Source organism: Amphiura filiformis, chromosome 19 (assembly GCF_039555335.1).
Source record: "Amphiura filiformis chromosome 19, Afil_fr2py, whole genome shotgun sequence".
Taxonomy (NCBI): domain Eukaryota; kingdom Metazoa; phylum Echinodermata; class Ophiuroidea; order Amphilepidida; family Amphiuridae; genus Amphiura; species Amphiura filiformis.
Window position 1 is genome coordinate 39,982,904 of NC_092646.1, and position 15,404 is coordinate 39,998,307.

At 36.4% G+C, this 15,404-nt stretch overlaps 1 protein-coding gene across 1 annotated transcript in view; it reads right to left on the reverse strand.

Annotated features, from left to right (window-relative positions):
* Positions 1 to 15,404, reverse strand: part of LOC140141291 (receptor-type tyrosine-protein phosphatase F-like) — a 122,354-nt gene that overhangs the window by 57,171 nt on the left and 49,779 nt on the right. Inside the window, exons 6-11 of the mRNA XM_072163116.1 lie at positions 14,426 to 14,560; positions 6,193 to 6,480; positions 4,824 to 5,135; positions 4,074 to 4,141; positions 2,748 to 2,991; positions 735 to 1,058 (exon numbers count right to left, since the gene is read on the reverse strand). Coding sequence (XP_072019217.1) covers positions 735 to 1,058; positions 2,748 to 2,991; positions 4,074 to 4,141; positions 4,824 to 5,135; positions 6,193 to 6,480; positions 14,426 to 14,560 — 1,371 coding nt within the window. The remainder of the gene's footprint in view (positions 1 to 734; positions 1,059 to 2,747; positions 2,992 to 4,073; positions 4,142 to 4,823; positions 5,136 to 6,192; positions 6,481 to 14,425; positions 14,561 to 15,404) is intronic.

The window sequence follows — 15,404 nt, forward strand, 5'->3', positions numbered from 1 at the left end:
TGAATTTAAAAAAATAGTCCAGAATAAAGTGACTTCATGAGAGCAAAATGTTGAGTGCCTTGGAAATTAAATAAATGCTGTGTTTTCACAGAGAAGAAAGGAAATAATAAATTATCTATTAATTCCATATTGAAATGTGCACCGAATTTTGCAAGGGATTCCAAAATGATATGTAAGATTGTCTTATTTGAAAGGGAAACGTGTTTTTCTAATGTGTCTTAACAAGACAATCCACAAAATGAATGCAGATAAGGCTTCGTGTACTTACTCCTATTGTATGTGACTATCATGTAAAAGAAATATATTGTACGTAGTATTATGGTAAGGTATTTGTTTTTGGATTGATTGAATAAAGAATCAAATTTGTGGGAGTTGAGTGTGAACATGTGCCCTACTACACCGAAATGAGTATAAAGTTGCAAGTTGGTAGTTTCGAAACATCCTGACTGATTGAGTTGATGTTCTTTGTTTGCCGCGCACCTGTACAAGCCAGTAGTACTCGTATGTAAATGGCCAATTGTGCTCTATTCACAAAGGACTTACAGACATACTTCTAGCGGAACATGTGTGAAACAAAGAATACCAACGCAGTAGCCAAGGGTGTCTCGAAACTACCAACTTGTGACTTTACGCGCATATGGCGTGGTAGCAGCAGGTTATAAACATAAATATGTAAGCATTGTCTTCGATAGAGACTAGTCGTTAGATTACATATTAATTGTCAATTTTCTTACATGTAGAATCTGTTACGACTTGAAAATAGTAAGATTCGCCTTCTCCATCCAGACTTGTTGCTGTTATTGATATATTATAAGTAGAATAGGGTAGAATAACCTCTTTGTCTGTGTTACTCCCTAGACTTAATCTACGTCTGCTTGCAGACTTTTTCCGCCAATGCACTTTAGACTCAGTGGTTTGATTACACTGGTCAAAGTTAATCAGTTGGTGTGTTATGTTATAGTACTGAAAATCACAGCCCGTCTCAGGGGGATCCCAATATTTGAGTTTGATTCGAGTAGACCGGATGTCCAGAGTGATATTTCCAACGGGTCCAGGTGCTGATGTTCGTTATGCAGTACAGGTGGAGAACCATGCATGCAATGTCATGCAACATGCAAGCAAGAAAGAATGAACGAGTGAGAAAACACGTTAGTTACAGAGCTTCGTTATCGACAACATGAGTACATTAAATATCTAAAAAGCACACTGACGATCGTCGAAAGTTGATACGCCAAAACTGATACGCCACATTACAAATTTTCACACTGCGAATTTGGGGATGAACATGCTAAAGGGGCACACAACCAATTAATAGACTTATAGTGTCACATGTTTATACATTCAGAACGCCCTCTCTTGTTTCACAAAAGGAACAATAATTGAAGTGTCTATGGCAGATCACATAACATCTTTTTAAAACCCAACTAGCAAAACACCTCTTGCTTTAATTTTCTGATATTATGTAACACGATTGATAACATTTTTGGTGTTATTATTTTCTTGGCAAATGCAAAATAAAATCAACTTCCTCAAAGTAGTTTACTAAAAGTATAAGTCCTTTGCCCTTTTTCGTTTGTTTTTGCTTTTGGTTTAACGCAGACTATCAGGGGTGTGGCAACTCATCTCTTCTTCCAAATTAGTGTCAACTTCATTGATGAAGGTTCAGACACGGAGTGTGTGCGGCGTGCTCATCTATATGTCGTTATATACTATCAGATTCTTACTGCTACTGATCCCTGAAGTACAATGCTACCAAGCTACTTTGTGGCTACTCTAGAGGTTATATACCATAAATAGGCCTAAGCGATGCATGGAAATACGACGAGGAACTATTTGTTTGTGTGGCATCTGAAAAGACTGCTTTAAAATCATTGAAATTGACAAAGTTATATAGCCAAAAAAGTACATTTTGGGTTTTGATGCTTCGAAATGGCATATTTTCTCTCATTTATATATGACATTTTTGTTGTAATATTATAAAAATTCATCCGCACGGCATTGGTTTTCGCCCTACCTAATTCAGCCTCGAGGACTCACTGTCATTTTAAGGTGTTTACGGTTCAGTGCGTTAAAACAAGAAAAATCTCAAGTCAACTTATGTTGAGTTTTTGATCATTTGGCATAAATTATCTAGTTACAGATGGCGTTTAACTGAGAGAGTTCTGAATCTGAAAATCCCGCCCGAAGTTAGCCATTTTCCCATTGAACACCGTGTAATAGATCATTAGAGTACCTAGAGTACCAATGCAGTACCAATGTGTGTACTGTATGTGTGATTTCTCTGTGTGTACTCTAGATACCTACATGTGTACTCTAGAGTACCAACGAAATAGCTTGACAGCAATGGTGGTGGGAGAAGTAGGAATCTGGTAGTGAGGTAATCTTGATCTAAAATGTAATTCTTCACCCACAATGCACCTGTTGAATATCATAAAAGTTTCCCTATCTGGTGATGTACTTTCAAATTTTATTTAATCTTGCTCCATAAAATTAGCTTATGCAAAATGAGAAGCTGGGAACATTTTCTACGAACTAATTGAAACCTTGTCGAATCTCTAATCTCTATAACATGATGTTTGGCCCATCTACAAAATAACATTAACTAATTCATTCAAACAATTCTTCGAGACTATCACATGTCTCACTGACTTCTGGAAGGAACCGAAGTAGAGACCAGGTCGTCCTGGTTCACCTTATGCATATCATTTTATTTGATAGGTTATGGTAGGAACTATACACCCACTTACCTTCCCCACCAACATCAACTGTGATCATACTTGAACGTGGACCAAATCCTCCCGAATTTGATAGCATCAGTTGTATAGTATATTCAGTACACCCAACCAAGCCATCCACGGTGAAGCTTTGCACACCACCATTGGTCTGCAATGGCACGTCCACATGACCAGAGCTAGGGACGTCAGCACTGGTACCCTGGTATCGAATACGAGTGGTGATCTCAGAACATCCCCATGTATCTTCAGATGGTAGCTGCAATGAAGATAATTGCTTTAATATTTACGGCAAAACCAACAACCCTACATTGTGACAGTAATTCTTACTAAAATACCCCGTAAAATCCCTACGATATGATGTCCAATACCTTTTATCGCACACAATCGCTAACTCTGATTCCTAAAGGTACAAGTAGTAATCTGAAGTACAAGTTATTTATATATATTTAAGATATTGTTGAAGCTGAGATGACGGAGCACATGCTCCTGCAGTAAACGCAATCACTATTTTTTTCTTTTGTACATTTCAAAATTTACAAGAATTGTTACAACGGTTCTCTCCAAGGTATATCAATCCAAAAGCACACTTAGGGTCCTTACAACAAAGTCTACTCTTGTTGACTCCACTGGTGATCCAATGGTACATTGTTTCATTTGATTAACCCTATGAGAACTACCTGCCGATTTTTAAACCAATCAAGGAGGGTATTCACGGTTGTTTGATGTATATAGAATTGGCTTCATTATTAACTAAATACAAACTATAGATGGCGCTATTTATCCTAAATCATATTTCTTTATTTGCGAAGGTTGGGTGATTAATATTTCCATTAAAACAGCTGGAATTGGTGAAACAAGCAACAAGGAAATTTTATAAAAATATTTTATAAACCAATAAAAGGAATTATTTGTATTAAAAGCTTGAAAGAGTAATTTCCAGTAACTAAATAGCGCCACCAATTTTGTCATTAATAGATACATTTTATATCCGTAAAAGCTTTAAAGATACGATAAAAGTGAATAATTTTTTGTTTAAGAGGGGCAATTAAAGTTGAGAATGACTCAAAAGCATCTGTATACATCAGCATGATATCACTTTTAGCTGTTTAAGCCTAAGATTTGGTTGTACATGATGTTTTGTTTGAAAAAACTAATAAATGATCCCATCAAACAACCGTGTATTAATAAGATCATTTGCAAATGCAAGTTTGACCATAAATAATTTAAAGCCTAGTCATAATTGGCAATTGAAATGAGCATTTCAAGTTATTAACCAATCAAGAAATGCTGTTAGATGACCAGTAGTGTTCAGGGGGTTAAAAGAAAGAGTGAATTTACCTGCCAATTTATAGTGAACGCTTTGTATTTCCGTTCCGTACTTATGACTTCTGGTCTGGCGGTTGGAGCTGTTGAAAATGATTTTAGAGATAGGAAAAAATATTACAAATGACACTTTAGCGATTCATCAACTGTTTGATTGTCTATCAAAAAAGCGGAGAATCTGAATTTTTGAACCCGGGTTTTGAAGTACTGAGAAGAAAATGAAGTTTGAGAAGAACTCTTGTGTAGTAAGGGAAGCACTTACACTGCAGTAAAGCCAAGAATTTTCTGCTTTACAAATGCTAAATTCCGCTTTTCTCCGCTTTGTAATTTTAGCACATTTCTGACATAATAATATTTTTTGTTTGCAAACAATCCAAGAATAAACTGATTAAAAAGCCCGGCCAATGAGACGATCATTGCGATGTTGCAAAGTTGGGATGGGTGATTGGGTATCATGGCTGCAATGGGAGGTAGGACAGGCGTTGTACGGTAAATCTATGACGGAATTTACTTTATTTTGATGAATTTTGAAGACCCATTTCATTTAGTAGTTTAATTATTTCTTTTCAATTGTATTTTTTTTTGCTAGGTCATTTTTGCTTATTTTTTTACAAATTTTTTCTCAGAAATGCGTTTTCCGCTTTACCTCCGAATTCCGCGATTTCCGCAATTCTTGGCTTTAACTTACAAGCGTGCAACATGTATGTTTACGGCATGAGACAACAATATTGTTAACATCTGATCGATTCTAAATCTGCTACTTACGTAAACAACTTGTAGCTGCAGTTGCCACTGGACTTGGAGGTCCCTCTCCACCGACGCCCGGTCTAACTGCAACAACAACAACCTCATACGAAGTTTCTGGCTCTAAAGGAATACCAACGGAACTAGTAGAAGCAGATCCAGTGAAAAAAGTAGTGAACGGTTCGTTTGTGTTTGCTTTACGATACTGTACAAGATACGAGGTTACCGGTCCGTCACCAATATCAATTCCTTCTTGCCATGGTTGCCAGGTTACCATTATTGATGTGGATTGGCTAAGAGTTACCTCTGGTGGGTTAGGTAACTGTGGAGGAACTGGAAAGAATGGTTTTGTTTGATTAAACTTCAGAAATATTAATGTTGAAGGAATTGTGATTTTTGATAATATCAGCATGTTTGGTGTAAACTGCACCAATTTTTCATTCCTCACATTGTTGTGTATTCCCTATGCCAGAATGCCATACTTGACTCAGTAGGCTGATTTATGTAGGCCTAAACATTAACAACAAAGTACCTCCAGACTTTCCAGAACATAATACATATTAAAGTTTATGTTTGATTTATAGAAGACACCTTATGAAAATTTGCCAGACGCTCAAGATACATTGTATAATTTACAAGCTCCATTCCTTTAATCAAAATGATAATGAAAAGACATTTTGGATTTTAGATTGACAAAACCAAATGAATATTTCGTACTCGCTACAATATTTCGTCCTACTCATCGGAGGACTTCATCAGGAATGACTGATATGGTCATCTGATCCACTTTCCCGGGAAACAAGTTTGAGTGGTTTCTGAAGTCTGCCAAAGAGAGTAAGCAACTCCGGAAACCACTCAAACTTGTTTCCCGGGAAAGTGGATCAGATGACCATATCAGTCATACCTGATGAAGTCCTCCAATGTGTAGGACGAAATAATTATTGTAGTGAATACCAAATATTCACTTGGTTTTATCAATCTAAAATCCAAAATGTCTATTTACTGAACAAACCTTATGAATCTATTCAATGATAATCAAAAGACTTTTTACCATTACCTATACATTGTATTTCAAGTCAGGCTATTGTCTGATTATTTGTTTGTTGCTTGGTTGGTTTGCTTGCTTGCTTGTATTTTCGTTTCATTACCTCGGTGTTTACCTTTTTGTGTATGTATTTAAAAGAAAGTCAACTGACATGGCTGCGGGAGCCATTTCTTGCCTATAAGCACATAGGAAATACACTGGATTGAAGTCGTTTTTAACAAGCTCTTTGTGCATTCCCTAAACATTCTAATGGAGCGAGCTATTTAAATCAATCAATGGCCTGAAAGTTTCTGAATTCAGTTGCTGAAGACAAACATATAAAATTTCATTATAAGAATAACATACCAAAAGCTTCCACAGCAGCTGTACTGTTCCCATAATCCGCCGATGTCTCACCAATGCATGTAAACTCCTGACTGCTCTTTTCCAAAACAACCAGAAACTCTGCATCCAAACCATTATGAACGGTGCTCATGACTGCTGTCCTACTGGGCGGGATGACAGTGCCATTTGGTAGCAGAAGCGAAATGTCAGAGGCTAGAGAAGAGACGAAGCTGGAACACCGAATCGGTACCACCTGTCCTGTATTGTATCCTACTGCAGTAGACGCGTCGATAGAAACCTTGATCTTTTCTGCAAAGTGAAAAAACAATAAACTGGTATTTCGCAAAATAAACTTATTCATGTACTTGTTTTTGTTAACTTTAAGCAACAAAAAACACTAAATAATCGACATAATGAGCGTAAAGTCGCTAGTAGGGGGTTTCGAGACGTTTCAACCGTTGGGTTGATGTTCTTTGTTTGAAGACACCTGTATTGGTAGTGGTATATCCTTTGTGAATGGGAACATAATTGAATACAGCCTAATTATTATTATGTCCCCACACACCGACATCGCCTGGCTAACAATTATTTGGTGCAGCAGAGACATTAAAATGAATACACGGGATCGATACATGTGAATTGCTATGCACGATTTTGATATCAGACGAAAATCTTCGGATACTGGGTTCGAAAATGATGAATATCCCCCGTAAATGAATTTTTTTCAAGAAACCAGATGTGGTCTCATACACTTGAAAATACGTGTTGAACAGATATTATAGTCGTTAGCGTGCGCTTTGAAAATTGGCCGTGCGCTTTGAACTCGAAATTTCACCAAAACTATCAATTTTATATTGCGTTGGTCCTGTATATGGACTACAGCGCGCAGCAGGCTATAGCGGCACTCACGATCACTCAAGTGGAGAGAGTACTATAACCATTGACCGCAATGTCGTATACAAGCTTGCTTACAGAGCGAAAAATCAATTACCCCGTCTTTTGTCAGTAGCCTTAGTCAGGTCACTTCGCTAATAATATGCATCTCATAAGGTCCGAATAAAATGACCTTTCGTGGCTGTGGATTCAACCTACCATGGCGATATCTACTATGAAGATATCGGGGCGATGTCACTGCCCCATTCACAAAGGACGTAGTACTGAATATACAGGTGTATTCAAAGAAAGAACAGCAACTCAACAATTGGAACATACTGCAGTTACTGTCCGTTTTCCTATACACAATACACAGTGCTCTCACCATTGACGTGTGACCTCAACAAATGATGTATGTTGGGAGAATGGACACTTGCCTAGTTAACATCACTGTGTGAAAAATAACCAGCCAATATTTTATTTATTCTCCAAAACTTCTAGCAAATATATTTCTCTAACATGACCTAAAATTACAGCTAGGTTAGATGTTCAGAAATGGTCGCACTTTTGTAAAATATGAGTGAGGGCAAGGCATAGCTAGCCAACTCCCCGTGTTAATTGAATGGAGATTTGACCGAAAATATTGGTATCGGGCCGCTCACTTCTGAAGGATGCCACAAAAAAACGGTAAAAGCTACATTTAAATTATTCTAAATAGGTTCTAGAAAATAAAGTTTTGTAACATGTCCTAAATTTTTAGCTAATTTAGATGTTTGGAGAGGGTCGCACTTTTGTGTTTTAGGAAGGATATGTAAACGACAGATAACACCAAAAATATGAAGAAATTATTTCCAAACTGTGTTAAGTCAACAATCATTATGTTGCTCATTTTGAAGAATGCTGGTTAACAAAAAGCAGGTCTTTGTGTCATTTCGTGAACAATGGTACACATACCATTGTTTCCTTTCGTTTCCTTTATAATCGGTTACCCAACTGAAGCTGTAATACCAGCTTTATTACGATGTCGCACATTGAAAACAGACACTTGTTCACAACCAGAAAAGATCTGATTTAATCAGTTGAGCTGCTTCAATGAGTGTTATCTTGGTTTAATAGCTTTTAATGGGGTTTAAGTCCTGCAAAGGTCGAGATGAATTCTACTGTAGACATGACTGCATCATGACGTCTCGAAACTACCAACTTGCGACTTTAAATGGAGTTGAATTCATACTCCAGCGGTCGCTACTGAAGAGCAAATTATGGTATGTCCAAGCACTAATAATAATAACAAAAACGATTCAACTTCCATACAAAAGTTCCAACTGTAACCAGCCAAATTGACTCCTTTTACCATGTTTTGCTATTTTGTGCTTCTACTAAAGTTAGCATTCACTGAAAGCCAAACTGGAGTCAGGGTTACTCTAAAAGCAGAGTCCAGGAACTCTGCGACTCTATGTCTAAAATGACTCCATACTGGGAGTCATCTGACTCCCTTGAAGAGTTATAATTCGTTGACTCCGCTGAAGAGTCACCGTTGATGACTCTACACAGGAGTCATTTGATTCCCAATATGGAGTCATTTAAAACATAGAGTCGCGCAGTCGATGATTCTGAGTGTAGAGTCAATTGACTCCACGGGTAGAGTCAATTGACTTTCTTGTGACAGTCAGCCGACTCCTTTTGAGAGTCAATGCTAGTTAAAACCACTTTGAGAGTCACTTGCCTCCATTCTGGCTATCAGTGTTGTTATCATGGTCCTGAAGAAGATTCCTGTCTGTACTTCTACCATGTCTACTTATCGAGAGAAGTTACATCTGCTCTTATAAGTTAAATACCACTAATTATGTATTACACGGGTTTCAATGGGAAAATGGCTAATTTCGGGTGGAATTTTCTTCTATTCAGAACTCTCACAGTTAAATGCCACTAATATCAGGTGAAACTATATGATTTAGATGCCAAATGATCAAAAACTCAACATAGGTTGACCTGAGACTTTTCTTGTTTTAACGCACTGAACCGTAAACACCTTCAAATGGCAGTGCGCCCTCGAAGCTGAAAGTTACAATATGGTAGGGCGAATATTTACTAAAAACCGAAGCCGTTCGTATGAATTTTGGTACTATTACAACAAAAAATTAAAAATGTCATATAATGAGAGAAAATATACCATTTTGAAGCATCAAACCCTAAAAAGTACTTTTTTGGCTATATAACTTGATCAATTTCAGCGATTTTAATGCAGTCTTTTCAGATGCCATGCAAACAAATAGTTACTCATCGTATTTTCATGTACCGCCCAGGCCTATTAGTGGTATGTAACCTATAGGACCAATCTTATCAGCAAAATAACGTCTAATCTGTTTAAAAACCTGTCACATTATTTTGGCTTTTTCTTTGACATGACTTTTCATTTTTAATAAAACAGCATTACTAGTACTTTACAATGTTGGAAGCAACTCTCTAATGACTGTTATTTTAAAATGCCTAACAGGGCCAAAAATGTTTGCTTGCCCTCCAGTGGGATTTGGTGGGTGGGTGGATCGGATTTTTTTAGTGACTCACTACTGTATAGGCCTGTAGGCAATGAAGATTGGTCATGTGGAAAGATACATCAATACTTCACTTCAGACCTTCAATACGCAAAACACACCTTTCAAATGAATTCAATTAGAACGACTGCATACTTACAGGCATAAGACCCCAAGTTTATTGGAAACATTGATGCATGAATGGATAGTTGTAAATGTTATATTGAGTTTACTGTAATGGTTTTCTTTTTAAGAAAATTGTTGTAGACCAAATTCAGCTTTGAGATGAAATTTAGATACAGAAAAAGTAATAATGTAATGTAAAACCATTAAAATTATCAACTAAAAACTAAAAAGAATTTAAAAGGGCCGACTCTGATTTTGTCCAATTTTTTTTGGAGTTATTTAACTTTAACAAAAATGAATAGCTATTTTTATTTCTTAAACAATCCATCTTAATCCTTGAGATTCGATATAGGCTAAGGTGACATTTTCTTGGCCAGCCTCCGTCAAAACTTGAATTAATTTCGGTCGCACAATTACATATATTTCCTGCCTTATCATGCTTATTTTTATCATGAGATTTATCTCTCCTCTAGAGGTGCTTACCTTGTAAAGGTATATGTTTAAGTTACATTCGGCCTTTTAAACTTTTCAACTATATTATAACTATAGGTCTGACATCATTCATAATACAGGCCGCAAAGGAATTAAGGTACCAGTTATTAGCAACCCTGTATATGCCAAAGAGAGACAGATATGTCAAAATTAACAGCCAATAGCGACGTCCTTTTTCTCGGGTTTAAGACCCCATTCTTTGAAATCGGTCAAACAATAAAGACACGGTGATCTAAAATCCCAAAGAAGATGCAAAATCAACAGCTGCAGTTTGCGCCATTGTATGCGCAATAGATTTGTACATTAAGCACAGTGCTTTTCATTGATTATATATTAAAGTGCAACTTTTGATTTCCCTCCGTTTCTATAATTTCAACAAATGAGGTCTTAAATCAGAGCTAAAGGGCAGATATTGGCTGCTGGTTTTAATTTTAATATAATATTAGGACATACACCCAGGAAACACAAAACGTTTTCGACATCATTCGCAAATGGTTATAAAAGGTTGTCAGAAAACGTTTAAATGTCGGGTTATATAGGGCCTAAAGGGTACATTAATGATATAAAACGTTTTCATAACATTAAATAACATTTGTTGGTAATTTACTGCACAGCAAACACAAATGTTTTACAGAAAACATTTAAATGTCGGGTTATATAAAGGGTATAAAAACGTTTTAATAACATTCCAAAAACATTTTTGAAAACTTGGTACAATCATTCTAAACAGAATGTTATTTTGGGGTTGAAAAAATATTTTGCAAAAAATGTTTGCCGAAAATATTTACAATAACGTTTTTAAAATGCTTTCACGACCTTTATATAACCCGACATTTAAATGTTATTAAAACGGTTTGTAAAATGTTTCTGTGTTTGCTGGGTGCAAATACTTTAACATAATGTTAATCAAGTGTTGACAAAATATTTGGCCAAAAATGTTTGCAAAAATAGTTTACAATGACATTTCGAAAACATTTTAAAAATATTGTTGTAGTGTGTTTTCATACAAAACGTTTTAAAACGATTTCATGACCTTTATATAACCCGACATTTTAATGTTATTAAAACGTTTTTACCTAAACCAAAACCCAAAATATAACTTATTTAAAACGTGTTTGTGTTTGCTGGGCAGGGGTGAACATAACTGGTACCTTAATTCTTTTGCGGTCTGTATTACTTGAGTGGGCAATGGGCTATTCCATTTAAAATCCACACACCCCTTGTGGACGATTGCACTGCCATTTCAATATCAGTTGCACCTTACGGTCAATAATTAATCCAGCTGGAAATTTTGGTTAGTTTATGTAAAAATCCAGCTGAAAATTGTTGGAATTTATCAAATCTAGTTGAATTTTGCACAATTGGAAACAAATTTGACAATATTATGTGGAATTCCTAAATTTTCCATACCTTTTCCACTTTTTATGGATGAAAATGGTTGGACCTGAAATAATTTAAACTATGAATTTGGTTGGATACCAAAATCTTCGACAATGTGGGTGTGTTTTTCAAATGGAATAACCAAAGTATATCGTACGTGTTACCATGATCCAAAAACTCGATCACAAGGTGAGCAAAAGTACAACTAAATTTAAACATTCTCTAATCATAATAAGTCTATTTCGATCATATCTAAATACAGACAATTTTATGTTTTATTATTTTTATTATATCATATAATGACTTTCTAAACATACATATTGTGAGATAATGAAACATAGCTTGATTTTATAGCTTTTGTTTTTGAAAAACCCGTATCTTATTTACACATGCGCGCTATCTACGTACGTACCCATGCTCTGTTTTTCGTTTATTTTTGAATTTGGTATTAATGATATATAATGCAAATACTGAGATTTATACGATAAAACGTTTTTAGGTCTGTTGCTATGATACTTTATTGCGTGTGTTTTCTTTTCTTTTCAACAAACGATTTTCAGCTGAAAAAAAGGTGCTTTGCTTCAATTTTTCCCGATAGTAGACGTCTTTCGCTGCAATTATTGCCGCAGCTTTTGTCATAACGCAGAACTCAGCGTACGCAAAACCAAATACACTCTACCATACCCTATTAACGTTAGGTACCTTAGTTCTCATTAATGACGCCTCAGTGTGACCTTTATCCCTCACCACGCTCGTGGTTTGCAAAATAAGTAGGTTTTTAGTGATATCAGCAGTATAAATCGCAACATAAATCAATCTTATATTGCACAAATTCCAGAATAACAGAGGATATGGACTGTGTGGACGCTCCTACATCAGTGTGGGAGTCACTACTGATATACAATTCAACCCTAAGTCTTAAATTCTAAACTTGAATCTTTACCTAATTTAACCCAAGTGACTCCAAGGCCATCCAAGGTTTCCATCAGGGTTGCGAAGAGTTTTGCTTCCAAATAAGGTTTGCTGCTTATCTGGGTGTAGATTAGTCACCCAATAAACATGATAAATAAAGTATAAGTTGAATCGAATACTGGAATAAAATTTGCAACTTACTTTCTACAGTTTGTGTTCGGTACCTCCTGACTTCATCAGGTATGTGACAAATGACGGGTGGGATTTTGCAAAGATCGGTCCCATCCCACGAACATTTCTTCAACCAAGCAGAGGTTAAAAAGTGGTTCGAGCGGACGTCAGGGAAGCCATGTCGGAGACAGTGGAGGAGCCAGCCTTCAACTAAAAGGTGGGCTTCTCCGTCGTTTGTCACATCAGAAAAGACTGATGCCTGATGAAGTCCGGAGGTACCAGACGCAACTGTAGCATTAAGTTGCAAACCTTTTTCCAGTATTCGATTAGTCTACTGTAGTAGACCATTTCAATTTATCATCCCTCTAATCCCTCTGACCATGGAAAATCTACCAATCCTGTTCTGATCCAATAGGTAGCTATCCATTTCTCTGGGCAGGGCAGTCACTGGGGATGTGTTGTGTTTTATGCATGGAATGGTATGAATTGTTTAAAAAAGGAATGCAAAACAGTCTAGTATTCGATTTAACCTTATAAATGTTTGCAGTTTTAACTTAAAAGTTGTCACTACATACTCTTTGGATGTATAGGAGGTAAAGTTGATGGGTCTGGGGAGCACAAAGTGTACCCATTTTCTGGAAACAATGACTAGTCATGAAGTCACACTGAGGCTTCACAAGTAATGAGTTTTACTGCCACATTTATCAGAACATTATCCTGCAACATGCATGCCCAATAGGACAACTCGTCGTCTGATTGCCAACTATTCATGTGTGGGTGTATATAGGTCCCTGGTGTTTAATGCATGAGTCACAGTCATGGTGTAGGTGAATTGAAAACAACCTGATCGTAGGTCAGGCTTATATATTATCAGAATAATAATAAAAATCAGAATGATATAAAGGACCACTCGTCCATATTTGTAATATTTTGGAATGTTGCAAGAATATATAATCACCTACACGATTGTTTGATGTGATCATTTATTAATTTTTCTAACAAAACATTACTTAATTTTCAATTCTAGACTTTTACTATACCAACAGATTATTTTGGCTGCTTCGACCAACAATACCTCACGTATCCTTAAAAATACTTCAGGTTCGGTACGTGTATGACAAAGGCATGGAACAACAGCTGCTGGAGAACACATAATCAAAACCAAAAATTTGAAAACAGATACTGACTTGACTTGTTTACAAGCATGTGCTTCATATTGCATTCACTCCTATTGTACACGGTTGTTTGATAGAAAGAAAAGGTGAACACTGATGGCGCTATTTATCTTAAATCGTGTTTTCATTTTTACAAGGGGTAGACACTAGTAAAATGGCATTAAAACATCAGAAAAAGAGTAACAAATATTTAGGAATAACTTATATTATTTCGCTAAATTAGATATGCAAATAGCGCCCTCAATATGTATATAAATATACATTTTATAGAATAAAAAATACCACAAAAATGCAAAGAAAGATGCAAGTTAAAAAAAAGAAACGAAATTCTATGTTAAAGAGCTGGAAATATATGTACATAATTATTAGTGTGATAGTTGTTGGTACTGTCCAGGTCTAGAATTGAACAAAATATAATGTTTTGTTAGAAAATGTAATAAATAGTCACATCAAACAACCGTGTGTATAGACCAATCTGGCAATCCAGTCTACCACTGGAAACTGAAAACATTTTAGCTTTGGGTAACATTATACATAAACTTTCATCAATAATGCCGACCTTTGATCACAACTTATTTCCTCTGGTTGTCTTACCTTGGCAATTGTTTCCAGTGTATCCTATGGCACATTGTTCATGTTGACATCTACCGGTATCTTTGGCGCACAGCTGGTTGGCCATACAATGGCATTCCTGAAGGCAATCTGCTCCGAAGTCTCCTTCACGACATTCTGAGTCAAATTAAAAGATAAGAATGGTCCATTAACCCTAACCCTCCTGTATACTACAAAATTACTACTTGATATATGCGCTGTTCGTGCATGCATCCCACGTGGTGTGATGACGCAATCGCCCTAAGTGATAAATAGGCACGGTTTCGCTGGCCAGCGAAGCCCAAGACCCGTGGCAAAGTGTCGCCGACCGAGTGCTTGGCATGCGAGGGGTCTCGGGTTCGAATCCCACCCAGAGCAAACAACTTTTTTCCGTCTTTTCTCTCTATATTCTTTCCTTCTTTCCCTTCCCGTCGCCAAAAAGCGGTTAGGGTTAGTGAACACGATAATCTGCGAGGATTATCAAAGCCTATTCTATTAAGCTATATCATGATGGTAATTACGATATTAGCATTGGCTTTTTACATAGAATTAGAATAGTTTTCAGAGTAATTGTAACGAATGCTATGTCAAGCTTCCATAATGCAGTCTTAAATGCTTAATATTGTCACATATTGTGTACTCTTCAAAGCTGAGACTAATATAGCTGATCAGTCTCAGCTTCAAAGAGGAATACCACCTGGAATCTAGGTCCTGGATGCTTGCACCACTTAAAAGGTATTATATCTAATCCATTAATAATGGGTACCAGAAGCCAGACAAGGGAACTAGATCGACTGTTATAATGTACCGTGGTGGTGGTATAACACATTACCCGCGATTATCACGACTTTTACAACTATATGTAACATTTCTTTATGAAAACACTGATGCCATATCAAATATGCATTTTATTTGCACAAAATGGTATGTTTGAGTGGTTGACTTATGCGACTGACCAGTGACAACAAAACTTATGATAAAA